The sequence below is a fragment of the Paramormyrops kingsleyae genome, chromosome 2 (assembly GCF_048594095.1).
Source record: "Paramormyrops kingsleyae isolate MSU_618 chromosome 2, PKINGS_0.4, whole genome shotgun sequence".
Lineage (NCBI taxonomy): Eukaryota > Metazoa > Chordata > Actinopteri > Osteoglossiformes > Mormyridae > Paramormyrops > Paramormyrops kingsleyae.
In genome coordinates this window covers 15,651,607-15,673,766 of record NC_132798.1, presented here as the reverse complement: position 1 = coordinate 15,673,766, position 22,160 = coordinate 15,651,607, and the positions used below count along the sequence as shown (strand labels likewise).

Sequence of the window (22,160 nt, the reverse complement as noted above, 5' to 3'; positions counted from 1 at the left end):
AATGCTAAGGGTCTCACTCACGCATGCGCACACATACAGACATTACTCTGCGATACTCTGATCCCCATGTGTACGAACGTCCTACGTATCCAGCCAGACGGCATTAGTCTGCTTTCCAGTTGAGAATACACAGCAGGAATAACATGATTCATGTGTTGCTAAGGCTAACGGGGGTCGCTCTCTACCTGCTCAGCTATTTCGTCCTCGCTGGCCACCCCTCCACGTTGGGGCACCTCGCACACGCAAGTGTCCCTTACGGGGGAGATTAACGATAGTGGGCAGAGTGTTAGCTCCTAATTGTTACAGCGTCCGACTCGTGTAACGCAATTAGGGAGACAGAAGAGGCCCAGCTAATGCATGCAGCGCTATGGATCCGCTATTGGATTTTCCCTTTTTAATTCACTTTCCAGCATCCATTGAGGAAGGGGAGGAGGGGGCATTAGTTAAATTATACCACCGGGCTGCGTGGAAGAGCGAACAGGAGGCCCGGGGGGGCCGGGAGGGCCCAAAGCCAGGGGAGGCGGGCAGGCTGATTCGTTTAGCGCAGCCTGTCAATTAGGAGCCTAAGAGGCCAGCTAAACAGCTCCCCGTCCGCGGAGGGAAATAAGGGAAATCTCAGGGGCCGCAGGAGCAGCCGCGCATGGTGGGGGTGGCGGCGGCGGCAAGATAGTCTGGCCCACGCGGAAATGCCAGAACCCTCCCCCGCCACACAAAAAACACGTAAGACAATCGGGGGCAGTTCAAAGGGGCGTGCAGGGAGGAGACCCCCCCCCCCCCCACGCCCACATGATGGAGACGAGATGGGACCCCACCAGCTACTGCAGGTCTCGTCAGAAGCTCAGCTAACAAACTCCCTCTCTGTCTTTCTGATACCTCCATATGGCCAATCCTCTCCCTTCAAGCAAACTGGCGAACGCGTAAAAAAACACTTTCTGCAAACACTGAACAAAAACAGAACTAAAACCGTAAGCAAACGCTATTCTATGGAGAGCAGCTTCTCTATGGAGAGGCTGCGCGCGTCTGTGCATGGGGGGGGGGGGGGGATAATTTTTTGTTCCCTGTGTAAAGAAATGAAGGTTTTTATTACAGAACCTCCAACAGCCACCTCCAGGGACGGAATCTCTAGCTGGAAGACGGCAAAAGCGTGGTGCTAGTTAGCAGCTCATTATCTCTCAGGAGCCCGAGTAAACACACAGGCGGACGGGCTGCGCGCAGCTATTCCGTCGCAATGATAAATGCGCCGCTTCTGCTCCTTCAGTAGCCCGGAGAAGAACAAAGGCAGACCACCCCCCGGGCACCCCCTCCACCATAAACACAAATAATCACAACGGCATGCTCACGGCTCAGGCTAGTGAGTGATACACTCGGACTCCAGCTCATAAAAGTGTTGACTTACGGGGCTGGGAGTGGGAGGGGGGCAGCCATTAGCGCGGCTGCGGGATTAAGACCCCTCTTTTGCCCCCCACCCCCACCCCAGCTCTTCAGAAGAACAAACATCTGGGCTGTGTTACTGCCTCCGATATAATCTTAAAAGGTTCTTCCAGAAGCCCTCAACAGCGACCACCCGGCCCTGCAACCCCCCCCCCCCCCCCCCCCCCACCACCATCGGAGTCAGGGTGGACCTGGGCGCCGGGGAAGAGGAACATGTATCGGATTGCGGTCTGGGGGGAAACTCAATCTCAGAGCAGCCCCCACTGACAGACCAGCAAGGGCACGGGACAGGGCTCACGCACGTACACATACATGTGTGTGATATGCAGGATCACGTGTGTATGAAACACACGTGTACACGTAAATACACAGTGAACAGTATTGACATGCATACTGGTATTTATACATAAATATATACAGCATACAGAACTGACATAAATATATGCAGCATACAGTACTGACACTGATAAATACACAAATATATGCAGCATACAGGACTGACACTGATATACAAACAAATATATGCAGCATACAGGACTGACACTGATATACAAACAAATATATGCAGCATACAGGACTGACACTGATATACAAACAAATATATGCAGCATACAGGACTGACACTGATATACAAACAAATATATGCAGCATACAGGACTGACACTGATATACAAACAAATATATGCAGCATACAGGACTGACACTGATATACAAACAAATATATGCAGCATACAGTACTGACACTGATAAATACACAAATATATGCAGCATACAGGACTGACACTGATATACAAACAAATATATGCAGCATACAGGACTGACACTGATATACAAACAAATATATGCAGCATACAGGACTGACACTGATATACAAACAAATATATGCAGCATACAGGACTGACACTGATATACAAACAAATATATGCAGCATACAGGACTGACACTGATATACAAACAAATATATGCAGCATACAGGACTGACACTGATAAATACACAAATATATGCAGCATACAGGACTGACACTGATATACAAACAAATATATGCAGCATACAGGACTGACACTGATATACAAACAAATATATGCAGCATACAGTACTGACACTGATAAATACACAAATATATGCAGTATACAGGACTAGCACTTATATACACAAATATATGCAGCATACAGGACTGACACTGATATACAAACAAATATATGCAGCATACAGGACTGACACTGATAAATACACAAATATATGCAGCATACAGGACTGACACTGATATACAAACAAATATATGCAGCATACAGGACTGACACTGATATATACACAAATATATGCAGTATACAGTACTAACACTTATATACACAAATATATGCAGCATACAGGACTGACACTGATAAATACACAAATATATGCAGCATACAGGACTGACACTGATATACAAACAAATATATGCAGCATACAGGACTGATTTGATATAGTATTTGAACAAATATATACAGTATACAGCAGTAATGTGTATATATGCAAGTAAATGTGTTCTCTAGTGACATTTCAGTAAAAATATGCTAAAGTTCAGCCCTGTAGCTACAGTACATCTAGGGTGGGCTGAACTGCTTTTAGCAAAATAGGAAAAATATCCTATCCCACAATGTCCTCATTTTGGTCGTAGGCTTGTGTACCATCCAGCATTTTCAACAACCGTATTCCCGTGCAACTCAAGAAGGATCTGTTAGTAAGTAAGTTTATCCCACAGCCCTACGCCCACAGCAGCACGCAAACTGTCCGTCACAAAGACCAGCATGTTTGTCCTGTGACACACTCACACACGCAGAGCTCCCTCTTACTAAAGACACCCCCGGCCCCCCGCTCCCCAGTCCAGACTGCAACCAACAACCAACACGGCTGTCTGCATGCTCTTGACCAGGAAAATCAAACAGGAAACTGAATTCATGGAGCTACTCTCCACGCGTGTAAAAGAGCACTTTTTATAATAATTACATACCTTTATATTGTATATTTATGTGCATCTTAAAGGGCAGAAGGATCAGATAAATAGTTTTGGTTAGCCTGGCACGAAATGACTAAATAATGTGGAATTCTGGGTAAGTTGGTCACACAGGAAATATTTCTGCTGTGTTGTTTTTAGCGGCCGAGCACCGTGCGGGGGGGGGGCTAGAGGAGGGGGGGAGACACACAGCCATGGCCTGATGAGAAGGGAGCTGCTGAGATTCCCCTCAACGGGTCATAAATCAGGCTTTCAAGCTCACAGCTCGGCCTCCCTGCTCCATGTATCCCCCCGGGCCTCTTCCCTGAGCCCCCCCATGCCGGAACGCTCTCTCCGATGAGGAATCCTGTGCGGATACATCAGCCTGGGCTCCTGAAATGGAAACTCGTGTCTCCAAAGGCGCTGGCTCATCAGCGGACGTGAAAGCGGACGTGGGGTGCCTTTGTGCGAGACCCCTCACGGAACCTCACAGAACCTCACGGAACAAGCAACGGCACCCACCGCCGTCCGGAGGGGGGGATCTCGGTGACGCCAGGAGACTCGTGACGACGGCTTCACGATGTCTCCAGTGGAGCGAGTGGCTCGGGAGGGAGGTGGGATTAATCGGCCTGCTGAGCACGGGAAGCGTCTGGAGCAAACTCCGGTTAGCCCGGTGCCGCGTTTCGCTAACAATGGCGAGCAGGAAGCTGCCAGGACCGACAGCGCTCTCGGGTGCCCGGGACACGTCTCAGGGGCTTCGGCAGGGCGTCGGGGACCAGGAGATAAGGGGGGGGGGGTGTCCCGGGGCTGTATATCTCCTCTTCCATAGAAGAATCACACAAAAAGAAGCCAGAATAAATGGTCCATTGTTACGGCAAAGTAAAAAGGGTTTTTTTTTTTCCTTTGGCACAACTCAAAGAAAAACTAAAACTTTGTTTGTGAGATTAACTCAGATGAGAGAAATATGACAGAAAACATGGATGAAAAAGGAGGATATGAGAAAGAGAGAGAGATGGGAACTGGGAGGGAGGAGGGGAGGGAGGGAGTGAAAGAGAGACGGAGGGAGGAAGGAGTAAGAAGGGTAAACAGAGGAGGTTAATGAAAGACACAGAGATCACGGATTATAATTCAAATTTAACAACAGGGTCCTACTGAAGCCATGACAGCACCCCCTCCCCAAACAGGAACAAATGTGGGTGGCTGGTCACATTACACCACATGGAGCTCGGAATGGCCCAAACCTGAACACGGTGGGGGGATCAGCTTACAGCTCAGCCTCCGAAACTCTTAGGTTTTGTTTTTCTTGAAAAGTTAACTTGTTTCCTTAATGGCCATCATATTTTAGTCGGCCGAGTTTGGGGGTGTCGGGTTACGCCCTGGGGGGGCAACCTCGGGAGCTGATGTCTCCTTTTGAACGAGGCAGAAGGCATCACTCCGAGAAGCGGCTTCCAAGAAAACAACGGCGATGAAGATGAATAGTCCAGGCGACAAATGGGACTGTTTGCACTTGGTGATGCGTGCGGTCATGTTTCCGCATGACCCTCTGTGGCCCCCAGATCGAAACACCACCTGCTTCCAACATGGTAGCGAGCCCCACCCCAACCCCTGGCTAGCCCTACATCCGCCCCCCTTGCACCCAAGGTTGTGGCGCAGATAGCGGTCGATGCTCGACGGCAAAGACCGCTGCCCTCGTTGGCCATGCCCACACATGACATTCCTTACTCAGCTGCCCCGTATCCTTAAAGGGGCCGTCAGGGAGGCGGTAGCAGCCAGGGAGGGGCCACACAGTAATCAAAAAGGCAGGGGGAGGTCATTACACAGGCCCACAGCCCCCACCGTGGTCAAACTTCGGCTAACAAACCTTAAACATTTGCACAATCTGTTTGGGAGGGCGAGGGGGGGAGGTTGGGTGCCTTGTCTTCCTCTGCCCCTTCTGCCTGCTCAAACACCATCGCTGTGGCATTTTCCTCATGGCCAGAGAAATGAGCTGACCTTATAAAACCACAGACACACACCCCCCCCCCTCCATCACCCCCCATCACGTGTGCCCAGGGACAGAGGCGCCCCCTTACCCCCATGGACACCTGTGCCCCCCCCCATCCTACATGATCTGAATCTTCGTCACTGAAACATGCGGACAGGAAGGAGCATGACCATATATGGAGAAGATCCCCTGGGGAATGGGGGGGGGGGGGCAATAAACAGTAACAGTCCAGCTTACTGTGTAGATGCGGCCATCCTCTGTTGACAACAGCCTTTCTGTTAAACGGAGCAACATAAACAGAGCCGCCCGGACACTAACATTTTCCATCTGTTAACACAGAAGGGAACATAAACACAGGGACAATGAATACAAACAGCAAACTCCCCCCCACCCCCTCAACACCCACACCTGCATCACCGCCCCTATTTGCGGGGCCAGCAGCCGTGCAGACCAATGCAGGCCGTGCAGACCAATGCAGGCGTGCAGACCAATGCAGGCCGTGCAGACCAATGCAGGCGTGCAGACCAATGCAGGCTGTGCAGGTGTGTGGGGGTGGGACGTAGTTAACATGGCCTGCTTCTCCGATGCTACAGAGGGACCCCTTCTGGATTTTGCCCCCCCCCCCCAAAACCCGGAAAGCTCCCCACACCTTTGCGATCGCTGATCACTGTTGAGGACGCCATACACTCCCTGGCTGCACCCAAACGTAGCCCATAGGCGCCGTCACCACAGAAACCTTCGTTACCCTGTCAGGTGGTGGTTTCCGAAAGTCGACCCAGCGCTCGATGCGGTTCCGATCCGGGCCCAGTGTCAGCTGGATTCCAGTTATGTGGAGCAGTACGTAGAACAGACCAGGTCCAGTCCACATCGGGTTAACCCAACACACCTCAACCTGAGCTCATTCTCCAAAGGCAGAGAATCCCTCCATTGACAAGCCCCAGACCACTGACTGGCTGCCCCATGGTGCTGAGCCCCGGACCACAGACTGGCTGCCCCATGGTGCTGAGCCCCGGACCACTGACTGGCTGCCCCATGGTGCTGAGCCCCGGACCACTGACTGGCTGCCCCATGGTGCTGAGCCCCGGACCACTGACTGGCTGCCCCATGGTGCTGAGCCCCGGACCACAGACTGGCTGCCCCATGGTGCTGAGCCCCGGACCACTGACTGGCTGCCCCATGGTGCTGAGCCCCGGACCACTGACTGGCTGCCCCATGGTGCTGAGCCCCGGACCACTGACTGGCTGCCCCATGGTGCTCAGCTGGCTTTCATGGTGCCTCAGCCCCGAGGAAAGCACCCCAATTATACAGATGGCAGCCAGTACTCAGCCAGAGGCGCCAGAGGGCATGCTGGGAAAACTGGAGGACCAGGCAGTATTGGAGTGAGAGATACACTCGGCAAAGGAGGTAAGGAGGTGGACCAAATGACTGGCGGGTGAAAGCCCAGAAAAGCCACAGTCACATGACGAAGTCCCTGGACAGGGGAGTCGGTGAGGGAGCTGGGTAATGCAGACTCTAATGAGCACTAAATGCCAGCATGATGATCACAACAGCTAACGAGGCCCATTCTCACACCTCTCATTTCCAAACGGATCCTCTCAGCATGTGAAGCCGGACATCCGCGTGCAGAAACCGCAGCCGTGAAGGGTGGCCGGCCACATAAGCTCTGATTGGCAGCTGCCGAAAGGGCTCCAACAGAGAGAGGCGGGTCTAGCATCTCATTGGATGACTTGGCACCCTGACCCTGCCCCCCCAATACCTGATTCATATGCTTCAGGGTACAATCGATGGCAGGGAATTACAAACTAATAGCGGAAGTAAAACACGGGCTGCAATTAGCATTTCTTTAATCACAGGTGAAATACTGACATTGAGAATCGATGGGAAGCGACATTCTGACAAGTTCTCCGAGAAGGCCACTCGCAGATTAAACATTCACTCAGGAACTGCCGAGGACAGAACTAGAAGAGCTGGAGGAGCCTGATGGACACGCGGCCGCTCCGCTGTCATGTGACACACGTGGTGCTCTGCTAACACATGAATGGGGCGGATCTCTGCTTGCCGCAGACCAGGGAGTGAGAGTGCGGACAGCCTTAGGAGCTCCACTATGACATCACACCCCCCCCCCCCACCCCAGGAAGCAGCAGTGGCCAAGGAAGTCATGCTGAGTGCAGCTCCAGGTTTTGCCATGTGTCATCACGCTCTGGGGTGCATATGCCATTTCAGCAGGCTATAGGATCTCTCACCCCACCCCCACACCCCCCTGTTCACTCACCGTTTCCTCATAAGAAACTGCCGTGGGCCAGTGACCTGGCCCGCCTGTCCTAAAGGGCCCTGCTGGGCATCTCCCACCCACAGGCCTCCCACCCTAGTTTCTGGAAACCATCAGCTAAGCGCGTTCCTCGCCCGGGACCCACGAGGCCAGCGGACGTCTCTGCTGCTTCAGGTACGAAGGCATCCGAAAGGAGAAGCAGGAGCGTGATGAACGGGCGCCGGGAAACAGGCTCTCCATCCGGAGGTAATTACTCGTCTTCGGTGCTGCCGCTTGATAACCTCCCCGTCCCAGAGGCTCAGGACGGCTTCCACTTCCTGCCCGAGACGGAGGTGGTGCGGCGAGTGCAAATCACGGAGTCTGCCTCAGCACACCGGGCCAGGCCGGGGAGCAAGGCAGAGACTTCTGGAACGTCCCGATCAACGGACCATCGATTGGCTGGTTGTGGGGCGTGGGAAACGGGACTCTATCACATTGACCCATTTACGCAGCGCTTTGGGCAACTCGCACCCGTTCTGATGCAAGTCACATGACCAGCGATGGCACTATCAACATGTGTGGGTGCCACAGTGGAATTTCAGCCTAGCAGACAATTAGGGAATTTTTTTGCTTGCTAGTATATGTATTTTGATCCTTTGGGCCAGTAGGGGGCGACGCTTTGCTCGGCCTGTAGCTGAGCCGGGCTGGACCCGCTCCTTCAGGAATGCCGCTGAAATGCCGGCGTGGCTTTGGGTTCTGCTAATGGGCCACTAATAGGCCGCAGGCAGGAAGACTGAGACTCTCCTGTAGTTAGGAGTGTGACAGTTCGTGATTAATTACGCCTCACCCTCTCCTCCCTCACCCCCCCCCCCCCCCCCCCCCAAAGCAGAGAGGCTGAGGTGCTGCTGGTGCATTTTTTTTTTCCAGGGAGGGCGGGGAGGGGGTAGGTAAGTTTAAGGGCGGGTGGGAGCCATTATTTCTCTTTTCCTGCTCCACCATCAAAGAAAATGTCATTAACTGGAAGAACTCCATGTATTTTTTTTAGCAGTGACAAGGAGGGACTGGACCTTGACTAAACTGTCCCGCTCATTCATTAAGAGATAAAAATAGAGTGAAGTTAAGGGGGGGGGGGGGATTCCGGTGATTTCTCTGCACCCTGTGTCTTGGCGTCTGTGTGCCTGAAGCTTTCAGAGCGACCTGTGTGATGTCACCCACTTTGAGTCCCCTTGCGTTTGAGGACGACCCCACAATGTCCCCACTGTGCAGGCAAGTCGGGGGGGGGGGGGACGACACACAGGTACAGAAGCCCCTTTTGCTATAATGTTCTGACGTGTTAAAACGGCGTTCTGCTCCAGTGTGAGCATTTGGCAGCCACACTGAATAAGCAAAATGAGGGAGAGATTGGAGGAGCGTGTGTGTGCATGTGTGTGTGTACATATGTGTGCATGTGCGTGTGTACATATGTGTGTGTGTGTGTGTGTGTGCATGTGTGTGCGTGTGCATGTGTGTGTGCATGTGTGTGTGTGTGTGTACATATGTGTGTGTGTGCATGTGTCTGTGCGTGTGTGTCTGTGTATGTGCGTGTGTCTGTACACGTGAGTGTGCATGTGTGTGTGTACATATGTGTGTGTGTGCATGTGTCTGTGCGTGTGTGTGCATGTGCCTGTCCACGTGTGCCTGTGTATGTGCGTGTGTCTGTGCATGTGAGTGTGTATGTGTGTTTGTCTGTGTGTGTGTGTGTTTGTCTGTGTGTGTGTGTGAATACATATGTGTGTGTGTGTGTGTGCATACATACGTGTGTGTGTGTGTTTGTCTGTGTGTGTGTGTGTGTGTGCATACATGTGCATCTCCCCAGCACCACCCTCAGCCTCCCTCGCTCCTGGAAGGATACGCTCACCCACCCTCACACGATCACAGCGTGTCTCAGGGCTATGCGAGGGTGTGCTGGGTGCCTTGGAGGACGGCGGGGGGGGGGGGGGGGGGCACGGCGTACCTCGGCCCAGCCCCGGTGAGCATGAATGTCAGGTTTAGTGTGGTGGAGGGCATCCGTCGCAGACAATAAACGCACTGGAGACAAAAGCCAGCCACCGCTCTGACACGTGTCACACCTCGCGCTTCCAGCCCTTCGCCTCCGGGGGGCGCCCATCTGCCCGCACTCTCCATCCCCTGAGGGACCCTGCAAATGTGCCGACATGGCTGACCGTGGACCCGGTGCTGTCTGAAGTTCAGCAGGTTAAAAACACACCTCCCCCCCCCTCCACCCCCCACCCCCGGGCTAGTTCACCAGTGTGGCCCGCTGGGCCTCCAGACGGCAGAAGCCCCTGCCGCAATGAATTCTGGGCCAGTGTTGGCTTCTTTCCTGTGGCCCCGAGCCAGTCTCTTCCCACTCTCTGCTGGGAGGTGCTACAGGACTCAACCATGCTGCCAAACGGACAGTGGGGGGGTGCGCAGCAAATGTCCTCTACCATTTTGGTGTGACTGTACCACGGACAGGCCCCAGCCCAGATGAAAGAAGAGGATGGCTGGGCACGGATGCCTCACTACTGAAACGCAGAGGATGGGCGACCACCCCCGCCCCCCCCCCAAAGCCCTGGATAGGCAGGGATCTCGCTTAAAGGGACCGAGGACGGACCACAAATCGACCATATGGAACCCGGGAGGCCAACATCGCCCAGGGCCGCCGAGTCCGAATCCCAAGGTCAAGTGTGAATGTGGGGCGTGCAGACGGGCATGGCCCCAGCGTCCATAAGCCAGTGGGACGAGACGAGGGCAGCGTGGTGCCACCGCGGCCAGCACACAAGGCCAGTCTCACCTCCCCAAGTATCACCGGAATGTTCTCTGCCGCTCATGTGAATAAATGTAAAGATGGTATCTACACTGTACTACCAGGGACACCGTTCCACCCCCCCCCCTCCCCGCCCCTCCACAGCTCTGTGCAAAGACGGCTTTCTTTGTTCTGATTCAAACTGGTTTTCCACGGCATCCCTCTCATAGAAAGGTTGAAGTTACCCTGGGATACTGTGTGAGGAGGAGGAGGCAGATGGAGAAGGCAGGAGGAAGGTCAGGAGGCAGGCAGGGAGAGGCTGCGATGCTCCGGGCCCGAGACACGTAGCGGACCGTTCGATCACACCGCAACGACGGCTCTGTGCTTTAACTCGGAGACTTAATTAAACAGGATAAATATCTGTAAACACGATTGGGGGGATGAGGGGGAGAGAATGAGGGTTAGAGAAGAGAGACAGTGAAGGGAGAGAGAAAGAAGAGAAGGAAAGACAGAGGGAGAGAGAGAAGGAGAGAGAGGATGAAGGAAGAGAGAGGAGAGAAGGACGAGAGAGAAGGGAGCGAGAGAGAATGATGAGAGGGAGAGAGAATGGATGGAAAAAGTAAAGAGAAAAAGGAGAGAATGAACAGAGAGAGAGAAAGGCAAAAAGGGAGAGAGAGAAAGAGAGAGAGAGAAAAGGGAGGGGGAGACCCGAGCTTGAGAATGAGGGCAGGAAACAAGACAATGAACGATGTCTGATTAAGCAAAGAAAGGGAAAACCAGCCTGCATGAGCAGTCAGGAAGTGACCTGAGTCACCCTGAGTGACATTTTACCTTCAGCTCACTCGCCCCTGATCGATGTCCTATAGCACGCATCTCTATAGCACCTGCACCTCCGACTAATTAACAAAAGCCATGGGCGGCATTCCTGGGCAAATCGACATCTTAATGGACGCGGAATGACCCGCTCTAAATTCATCTGCGAGCAGCCCGGATCTCCGCCGGGCCCCACAGTGGAATCTCGTCTGCCGTTCTGTCTCGCGGCGACATCTTCCCACTTTCGCGGTTGACGTGTACAGTTGCACACAGAGTTCTGCCCTGACTGCCCCCCCCCCTCAAGCTGCACGCCGCTGCCTTTAGTTTTGCTCAAACCCCCCTTGGCTGTCTCCACCAGGAAGCCAACAAACTGCCACCATGCAAACAAACACAGCGTAGAAAGCAGCCCTAAGACAACCTTGGATGTTTGTGGGTAAAGGGCTCTGCTCAGAGAGGTCGGCCAGCAGGGCGGAATGCCAGCGGCCACTCTGGGCCCAGACACAGCCAGTGACCACGCCTGCTTCGGTCACAGTCCACCCCTGCCTGCCCGGCGTCACATGATCTCTGTATCTGGGTGTCCACCAATGACACGAATCGCACAGGAGTATCATCCAGCAAACAGTAGATAAAAATCAACACCTTTACAAGCCTGCCAACTTCAGACGCCCTCGAACAGACAAAAGGGTTGTTAAGATAAAATAAAGCATTTTTCATGCTTACACACTACTTCTTTTCACACATTGGATTCCAGATATCTGGGTATATTTATATTCCATAACAAGCACAGACACTGTTCAAAAATAAGGGTACAGAAGGAATATGTTCTGTGGAGACAAGCCAGCTTCATCAAAGTCCCCGATTTATGGAAAGGCTACGGAGATGGAGCGGTATCCACAAGGTCGGGAGACAGCCATGTTAAAGAGCAGTTGGTTTTGAGGGCAGCCCGACCAGGTTACCAGCAAGGCAGGTGCTGGCTGCAGTGCATTTATAGGTGCCGCACTGCCAGCAGGAGAGCTGGACCCCGCCAACCACCTGCCTGCTGAGGGACATGCTACTCCGTCAGCGGACGTCCAGAGAGCGGGGCCTCAAAGCGCACCGTTTGTTTGTCACACGATCGCTTGTTATTGAAAGAGGGATTAGCTAATGGCTTTTTAATAGGCTGAGGGGCTCGGCGCTGTCTCTCTCTCCCCAGCTCAGCGACGGCAGCCGCTTAAATAAGGCTCCACTGACAGTACCGACGGAGGACGGACACACGGGCATGTCCCGAGCCCGGCTCGCACACGCACGCCGTCTGAAATGCAAGGGGGCGGCAGATTTCAATGGGGCCCTGTGGATTTGTAAGGAAATAACCCAGCACTCCTCAACTTTACACTTAAATCGGGAGAAATTCCTCAGTCCCCGTCGCAACATGTCTCTTTAGCTCAGTCTTAATCTCTCTCACACAAACACACAGACACAAACACAAACCAAAGTAGCACATCATGCACACCAAAGTGGTCACACACACGCGCGCACACACACACACAGCAGCCCTGCACACACGCTTATAAACACTCCGGCTCTGCGTTTCATATCCATCTCGATAAGTCGTACCAAATCCTCGCTATAAGAACATCATCCGTAAGCCTCAGTGTCTAAGAAGTCACACAGCCCTGAGCATTTGGTGAAATAGTAATTATGATTATTATCATGGTTATTACTAATACTGCAGGAGAAACAGCGGGCTGAACAGTTTAACAATAAAATTAACAAAAATCCCGAAAACAGCATAAACATCGCGTCCATACACTTACGCAGGTTATTATCTGAGTAAATGGTACCGATGAGATTCGTCCGTGGAGGTTTCCCTGAAAGAGGCCAACACACCGGCTGTGTTGTTTCACACATCGAGCCCAAAACAATAAACTTCCAGCACGAATAGCTCACAGCATTTTATATCCCGGATCAACACTCAGATGAAGAAAACTGCATGAAATGCATACATTCGGAATAGCACAAAATGCAGTAAAACGACCGGACTTGTGTCTTTAACAGATAAGACAGATTTAAAAATACGTCCCTTCGAAGTCAGTTTAAGGCGTTTACCGTGTTCACGTAAAACGTGGAAAAATGCCACCCCAGTTTTAAAACTGTAGGTCTCATTTCTGATCGTTTTAAAACACAATTAGCCTATGAGGCCTACTCCATATAATTTCATGTTTGATTATAAAATAATACTTCGACTTCCAAACCCTAACCTGAACAAATAAATAGTTTAATTTAAAGAGTTCTGTGGGTTGGGTTGAATTTAAGTGTTTTTGTTGCCTTTTCTGTCATCTTAATAAAATGTAAGAGGCGCTGTTCTTTGGATGGGGGGGATTTCACGGAACTGGTAGAAACGTTTAAATCTCAAACGTGTAACGGCCTATAATTAAACACGTTCTATCTTTTTATAACGTTAAGTTTAAGTTAGGGGGGAAAACGTTTTCTTCAGAATGTAAATCGTTATAATCGCTGTATTATAAAAGTGGAAAATGAAAGCCTCCCTTCACAAAGCCAGTCTTAGATGTGAAAGGCGCCTACAGCTATACTAACAGTTTAAAGAGTGACAAAGAAAGAGCTGTTATTGCCGATAAAACTAGTTAAGCGCTCAAGCGGTTACCGTTTAACCCCAAATGCAGGAAAATTATAGATCAATAACTGGTTTTGACCTCTCTGCAACTCGGGCACTTTCATTTATAATATGAAATACACGAAACGCTAAGTTTTCCCTTATTAAGTTTTCTTTTTTCCCGTGGTCAAGAGTAACATTTCAACGACTGTGTTTTTCTAAACATGATAAAAATAGACGTAAACTTTATAAAATCAGCTCAAACGGATTTTTAAATCTAAATTAAATGTTATTATATCGGGGTAAAAACAAAACGACGAAAAAAAATCAGCGGCAATTAGCCTACCGAAGCATAATTACAGTTTTAAAACGAAACAGAAAAACGCACAAAATATTGAGCTTTTAAAATTGTATACACGTTTAACTTCTACAGAATGAATTCTGTCCACAGAAAAGAACTCTTTATTAAAGGTAATAATTTACAGTAGACAGGCGGCCATTGAATTACAATCACAATAACTGTTTTCGGCTATTGTTAATACCAATAATGTGCACAGCGATTATAAATAGGCCCTTGTATTAAATTACAATTAGTATTAATAAAAAATAGATGAATTACCTAGTTAAAGTAGCCTATCCTAAATCACACCGTTAAGTACAAAAATAACAATTGCCGTTTTCTTCAAGTCGTAAATTTGAACGTAACAAAGGCATTTCGCTGGGGGCACGAATGAATAGTTTATCTTATGTGAATCTTATATCATTGTACTAATTACTGAAATGATCTGTTCCTGCCTCGTCGTTAGGCCCCTTTAAAGAGCGTATGACTTTACCTAAATACCCGCGACATTACCGGCTTAACGCAGTATCTCAGACACACGCCATAGCTGTTTTATTTTCAAATGTTAATTGCTCATAATTGCACAATTAATTACTCCACGAATCTTGATGACCACAAGCTGACGCGTTTATAACCAGTGCGATTTAACTTTTAATGTTTGACCTGCGTGTAAAAAAGATGGCAAAATTATTTTACTTTTAATACAAGAAACGGGAAAGTACTTTTTCAATGGGAACGAATGGGAACCGTATGCACTTTTCGATGGGAAAGACGGGAATCGGGAATCACTGGGAACTCCATTCAGTGGGAGCTAGAGACTAGAAGCCGTGTTTAAAGGGCTTGCAGCAGTACATCACTGTCCCATATTCCCAATTAAAACTAAATAATATCATAAAGATGATTGTTAAAATTAAATAAACGCAACGATCAATATTTCTGTTATGAAACGCTCAAACCGGGGGCACTAGGCACCATAACGTTTCTCTCCAACGGCAACCTTCACTTGCCTAGCGGAAGATTGATTTTTCCATTCAGAAAGCCGACATGAAACTGACTTTCTGAGAGATCACAGCAAGGAAACAAATATGTAAACACCGATAAAAAGGGACCGTCCATTAGCAGTTAGGAAGATTTACTCTCTTCATTTCGGTCACACTCAGCAAAGCTTCGCAGCGACAGTTTCCAGGCGCACGACCCGGGTTTGCAGTGAAAATTAACAAATGTGTCGCTTATTCACATAGTTAATAACTAGGGAGAAGGCAAAGGCGGACTATACGTCTAGGAAAACTCATACCTTCGGCAGGTCTAACATTGTACAAGTTTCTGTCCAAATTTCCCCGATTTTTAACAGGCGTGGTAGGCTATATAGCCTATTAAACTTCAGATGATTATTCCGTCAAAAATCGCCCGTATGATCAATACGGCCGAGTTCAGCAGTAGAAAAACGCACCCGTACTGTTTATGTGGATATAAAAGGCGTCATTATGCACAATAGCCGCAAGTATGGAAAGGCACTAATGTGAGGCGTACGACGATTACGAAGAAAACTTTGCCTAACGGAGAATTGTCCTGGCACATCGCGATCACCGCGTCCACAAGCATCTGTCAGCCCCAACGCGCATAGTGCCAAGGGAAAGTCCGAGGTGCGACACGCAGCAGCCATCCAGGGGGACCGGAGGGGACGCTGTCTTACCTTGCGCCGCTCCGATGCTGGCCAGGACGAGCAGCACCAAGCCCGGCATGGGGCACGTTGGCACCAAGTATCCCGCCTGTCCCACTCCACTTTTCCCCATCGCGCAAAGGACAAAATCAACTCCTTAATGGATAATAATGTCAGCCGCTTCTGAGACGCCGGGGAGACGTGGAAAGGCAGTTACTTCTCTCCCGGTGTATTTGCGGGAGTGTTAAAGAGCGGTGATGGTGTGCAAAGGGAGGAAACGGTGAAAACGACAAAAACAAAAAAAAGAAGAGGAAGGGATCGGGTTCAAGGGGTCCCAGGACTCGTGTGAACGCCAGCTGTGCGATGCAGAGCGAAATGCCGCCGCCCTCCTCTTTGATGAGTGGGGGAAACAAACAGCAAAATATTAAAAAGTAGATTCCGTTTAACGGGTTGATATATTAGGCAACTCGTAGAGAGAGAGTACGGTGCTGGTAGCTTGGTGGCGTTATGCTCATGATTCTGGGTTTCTGTATAAAAATAATGCTGAAAGTGCTTTCTCCGCGGCTCCCTCAACGATCTTACCACCTCAACTCCGCGTCTCCGGCTCTGCTGCAAGCGAACCAGGCGGAGAGGAATCCCGTCTTCTAGCCACGCTTCCCTGGCCAATCCAGATCCTACCTCCTCCTGCCCCCTTGCGACGATGCAAATTAAAGACCCGGACTGGAAGTCGGGAGCGGCGCTTTCCGGAGGAGGTTGGGGAGGAGAGACTGTTTTATCGGAGCTGAAGTGAAATCTGAAGATAAAGCAGTAGATCAAATTGATGGGCATGACAGGAGGCAGGACCAGCCAATGACTGAGTCACATTCCGATGATCATCCCATTCATAAAATAGGGGGAAACGGTAGGCCTTCCATAACGTTGGAATATAATAATGTTAGCAAGAAAACGCGTCATCTGGATGAGTACTGTCGGGAGATATTTCTCACGCTGAAATATGTTTATGTTCTCACATTATAGCAACAGTATTTATTATATCCAGAGGCTAAACTCCTTTGCTTGTTCACGTAATGTTAGGCTACGTATTTTCTCATTATAACATTATTAAACACAAATGCACTTGTGTGTACTGAATTTAGTCATGTCTCCTTCGGCAGCCATGTGAAATTGATTCATAACTTAATTTAAGTGCTTCGGCTGATCCATTTAGTGAATTTCTCTACTGTGATGCTCAGGTTTTTTCTTTTTTTTGCGCTGGCAGTTTGCACCAACAAAGTAATACAAAGAAAACGAGAGGACTATAGACAGAAGGACGCTTCAGTTGAGAGAATCCGCGGTTTGCTGCCTCATTCAGGAAAAAAAGAACAAATAATTTCACGTGAGGGTGGCACGAGGGTACAGTGGTTAGCACCGATGCTCACACCTCTGGAACCTGCGTTTGAGTCTCCGCCAGGGTCCCATGTGTGTGGAGTTTGCATCTTCTCCCCGTGTCGTTGTCGGGTTTCCTCCGGGTACTCCGACCCCCACAGTCCAAAAAACATACTGAGGTTAACTGGAGTTACTGTGTAAATGTGTAAATCAATGGTGTGTGAGTTTGCCCTGTGATGGGTTGGCGCCCCATCCTGGGTTGTTCCCTGCCTTGAGCCCGTAGCCTCCGGGATTGGCTTCAGACCCCCCGCGACCCTGAATAGGATAAGCGGTTTCAGAAGATGGATGGAATTTAAAGTGATGACAATAATGCTAAATAGATTCTTATAAGGGGATCTTCACTGAGTGTAATAGCACCGCGAGCTTTGAAAAGCACTTGAAAAGTTGGTTTTCTTAAAAACCGATGATTTCTGAACTTCAAGATTAATTTTGGTATAAGACGTAAACACGGGGATACCAGTTCGCGTTTTTCTACTTGAATGATTTAACCCCCCGCATGAATGATACCTGTTAAAATATATTTTAAAGTACCCCCTTATACTTTCAGATACGGACTAGTGGCAGAGTAAATATCGATTGCGAGATGTGCGGTTTTCTGGTGCTTAGTGCTTACTTTGAGGTAAACTGATGTCGCCGCACAGCGGTGTATATGTTACAAAAAAACGGAATGCAATGTTTTTCATCAGTGTTAAAGGAATATAATATCATGTGGGGAAACTGATGTGGTTTCGGTTGCAGGGCGCGGCTGAAAGCGGGAGAGGTGGATTTAAGACGATTTTGAACGGATCCCGGTTCGGGAACCTGCGGCGCGCTGTTCATGCTTCACATGGGTATCTTCGCACGCTGCAGGTAAGGCCATTGAAAGGCTCGCTGCCCCGGTGCCGCATTATTGTTAGGTTGCCGTGCTAACATGCGAACGTGCTCGCGTTTGCCTTGTACATCTGCACTCCTCGGTGTCCGGGAGCCCTGGCGGCTCGCGGACAGAATGGAGACCGCAATCAAAGAGGGGTCGCCCCGCCTCCACTGCATGGGGTCGCCCTGGAGCTCATAACCTGCTCTCCACGTTTAACCATTCGAGAACGTGTCTGGACTATTTCATTTTCCAGCACCAGAGCTAAGCACAGCATTAAATATGATGTCAGGCCCTGCGAGGTAGGTGGTTGGTTGGTTTGACTCCTTGGGTTCTGTGGGGGTGTCCAGGCAGCCTAGAACATGCAGCCTAGGTCAGCACATCAAGACCACCAGCCCTCCTGGACTTTTGAAAAAGGAAGACTTGTTAAACTGGGATCATCGGACATTCTTATCGATTTCACTCATATGACGCCAACACGAAAGCGTCCAGCACCCAGTGACTGTGGACCTCCGTAGTCCGATGGATCCAATAAAGGAAGGCTATTCAGCACACACAATCCCTCCCGATACTGTATTGATCCCCTGCAGTCTGCAGACAGAGATAGAGAGGAGGTAGTTCATCTTTCCCTTCCTGTGTATGTTTAAAAAACCTTAAATAGATTTGAGTGGGATTATACTTGCCAAATACTAGGAGTGATTAAAGGCAAGTGTACATAAAATATAAAGTGATTTTGCTCACCATAGCATTATTTATACGTGTCTAAAGGAAATTATTCCACAAAAATCCTCTCATACATATATATATATATTTTTTACTAAGAATTTTCCCTCTCACATCAGGAGTAGGACGTGCAGTTTATGCAGTTTTACTTCTTCTATTTACAGACATTTTCTTGGTTTTATTATCTCAGCAACATCTGTCACATATCACCCATAGTCAATGCAGTAAAACTAAAAGTATTTGTGCTTACTGATATTTACTTAAAAAGTGAAGGTTTCTAATCATTTCCCATGATTCCCTGATGCTGTGGGAAGTACTACCGCCTGTATGGAAGCCTAAACAGCAACTGTAACTGTGGTTTTCCATCGTAGCATATCATGAAGTGGCATCGTGTCAGTGGGATTCTCCCTCACAGAAGCTCCAGTGTCATGTTGTTCCAATTAACCTGCACCGCTTGATCACATGTCTGCTTCTTCCAATGAAATAGTTGCAGCTTTCTTAGGGTTGCAGACAGGGGCTTACCCAGGCTGAAGCGCAGGGGCCTCAGCTAACACCTCCCCCCCCAGGTCAACAACTATACCATCATACAAAATAGTGGAGGGTCCCCCCGACCGTGTTAATGTGCCTCTGGTTACAGCGTTACTGGCCATGCATGCAGGCTTTGGCTTCTTTAGTGAACAGTGCAAACCATGCAGTGCAGTGTTTCAGACCGTGTGGTGTGTGTGGAGAGAGTCGGTGGTTGTTTCCTGTTTCAAACCATTGATAGGTCGCATCAGCCTGCACACTCACATGCTCCATCATTAGCGTTAAGAGAAGCAACCATCGTAGAAGCTGGGTGTCAGATTATAAATCACCCCCAGCTGCTGCCAATAGCAGCAGCGTAGTACAGTACAGTTTAATTGTTAATACAACCCTTTTCCAAAAAAATTCCCACAGAACCGGGGTTTTTGTTTTATGGAAGGCCTTTAAACTCCCCAGTGGTCCTTTTTTAAGCTGCTTTTTCATGAAGAACCCATTGAAGGACCCCCGACTTGGCCTTCTTTGCTGCTGTTGATTCGGCACGATGGTTCTGCGTGCGGAGGTGAGTGAGGAGGTTAGGAATGACGTGAGGGGGAGATGAAGGGGTATTCGTTTCTCAGGCCTCCTCCTCGACGTTCTGTCAGGATGATGTAAATAATGGCAGGCCGTTCATTACATGTGGGATTACACGGTGTGCGGAACAAAGGGCGCAGTGGCGTGACTGGAGGCGTTCCTGCCCGGCTGTGCCGTTTGAAAGCCGGCCAGGCTGTCCGGCCAGAGGCAGCGTGTTGCTCTCTGCCACGGAGCCGCTGCCCGGATCCCTAATCCCCGGCAGTGCGGCTCTACGGCGCCTCAGGTGGGAAACGAGTCCATTAGGCATGGGGGGATAGGTACTGTACACACACACACATACACACATATACACTCAAATACACACATTGGGCTTACAATGGTGTGTCCATTAGGCATGGGGGAATAGGTACTGCACACACACACACACACACATAAATATACCCAAATACACACATTGGGCTTACAATTGCGTGTCCATTAGGCATGGGGGGATAGGTACTGCAGGCACACACACTCACACACACATACACCCAAATACATACATCGGGCTCATAGCGGCGTGTCCATTAGATGCAGGGGAATAGGTACCATACACACACACATACACGTAGGTGTGTAATTATATCTCTAATTGCGGTATTCATTCATTTCTATGGGGAAAACTCTAACCAAAAAAGTTTTTTATCACATTGTGGGGACGTTTTGTCCCAACAATGTAATGTATATCTGGACCACACACACACATTCCCAAATACACACGTAAGATTTAGGGCAGTGTGACCATTAGGCATAGGGGAATAGGCACTGCACACACACACACGCACACAACCACAAAGGTGTCCACACACACACTTACATAGGTACACAGTGATGAATGTACCCGCACAGACACATATATGCACATAGTCACGCACACAGGCATGCACAGAGACACAGACACACATAACATGTAATTCTATAATTGGTTTCAGGAATTATTTTGAGAATGATTTTGACAGCCAATCCTTTTTATCTTAGAAAATCTTCACTGGTATTAGTTTAAACTAGCCTTTGTCTGATTCGTCTACAAGGCTTTTTCTGTGAATGAGAAATTTATCTGATTTTTTTAAAACTAGATTATGTTTTTCTGAACATGATTGTGGTATTGTAAAGCTGTGTGCTGGTGATGTTATGAAACATGAAGAAAAATCTCGCAAATGTTAGACTTTAGTTTACAAAAAAAGCATTTAATAAAGTCTTATAGTTGCATTTGTGGGATCGAGCTTCTGTCACCTTGCATTCCAGCACAGAAGGGTCAGAACTGCTTTTCTCAGACTGTTTTCATTTCAGGAAATCGGCAGACCGTTCCTCCAGGGTCATCTGCGGCCCCCTGGAATTATTCATTCAAATCCAGAACTCCAATTACAGCGGTCCTTGAATTGCGCATCCATCCGGTCGGGTTCCGGGACTAATGAAAAGGCTGTGGTTCTCCGGAGGATGACTTTTCTGCATTCCGGAGTCTTTGGAATCTGATTCCATCGGACGAAAAGGTCACTCCCAAGTGGACGGAAAACTAAAAAGAGACTTTAGTGGCTTTTAGGCCCAAATATTTCCATTTCAGGACCAAATATTTTTAACCGAGTTTCACTTTTGTTTTTTTTTATGTTGTGACAGTGAAGTTCTGCTTAAACATCAGACACGTCAAATTTCATCAAGTTCCCAAGACTTTCATCAAAGCCTCACAAACAACGGTCATGTTTTTTGGAAATAAAAAGTCTGACACAAATGTAACAAAGTCTAAATATATAAAATATTTATTTGTGTAACTGTGACACCAGCTAAAATTTATTGCTTACTCAGAGATTCGAGCAAAATCTTCATCCTAATCTGCCCCATATATAGTCTACTATATAAATAAGTTCCAACTGAAGAGCAAATTTCCAAAACTTGCTCAGTCCATAGGATACTTAGCCAGGATAAATTTGTGACTAAGCACCATTTATGTGGATTTAGTGAGCTTTGGAAATTTAACAAAAAGTCTTCATTTACATGAGGACTGAGTTTAGATTTGGTTCTCAATACCATAACATATGATGAGGGAGCTTGACTTGGCGGCCTCATCGCAAAAAACAACAGAAAATGGAGTTTGTTTTGGAAATTTGCTCTTCAGTTATCATACAAGCAAGTTATTTCAAAGTTGTTTGATTGGTGGTAAGTTAACGAGACATTAATCTCGTGTCAGCTGAACGTTGTCTGAAATGTCCGTATCTGCACAGTGTTCTGCAGGT

The 22,160-nt window shown here is 48.9% G+C and overlaps 1 protein-coding gene and 1 long non-coding RNA gene across 3 annotated transcripts in view; one reads left to right on the top strand and one right to left on the bottom strand.

Annotated features, from left to right (window-relative positions):
- The window catches only part of unc5ca (unc-5 netrin receptor Ca), a 118,071-nt gene extending 101,642 nt beyond the window's left edge, over positions 1-16,429 (bottom strand). The window contains exon 1 of one of the 2 annotated variants that reach the window (XM_023836618.2): positions 15,837-16,429. In XM_023836618.2, the coding sequence (XP_023692386.1) occupies positions 15,837-15,936 (100 nt within the window). In that variant the 5' untranslated portion in view covers positions 15,937-16,429. The remainder of the gene's footprint in view (positions 1-15,836) is intronic. The other variant, XM_023836619.2, reaches the window with a different exon arrangement.
- Positions 16,430-16,515: 86 nt separating this feature from the next.
- On the top strand, positions 16,516-21,654 carry LOC111856562 (uncharacterized). The gene is made up of 3 exons (XR_002841164.2): positions 16,516-16,704; positions 17,967-18,077; positions 21,223-21,654. It is a non-coding gene; the product is annotated as an uncharacterized lncRNA (long non-coding RNA).
- Positions 21,655-22,160: the final 506 nt, after the last annotated feature.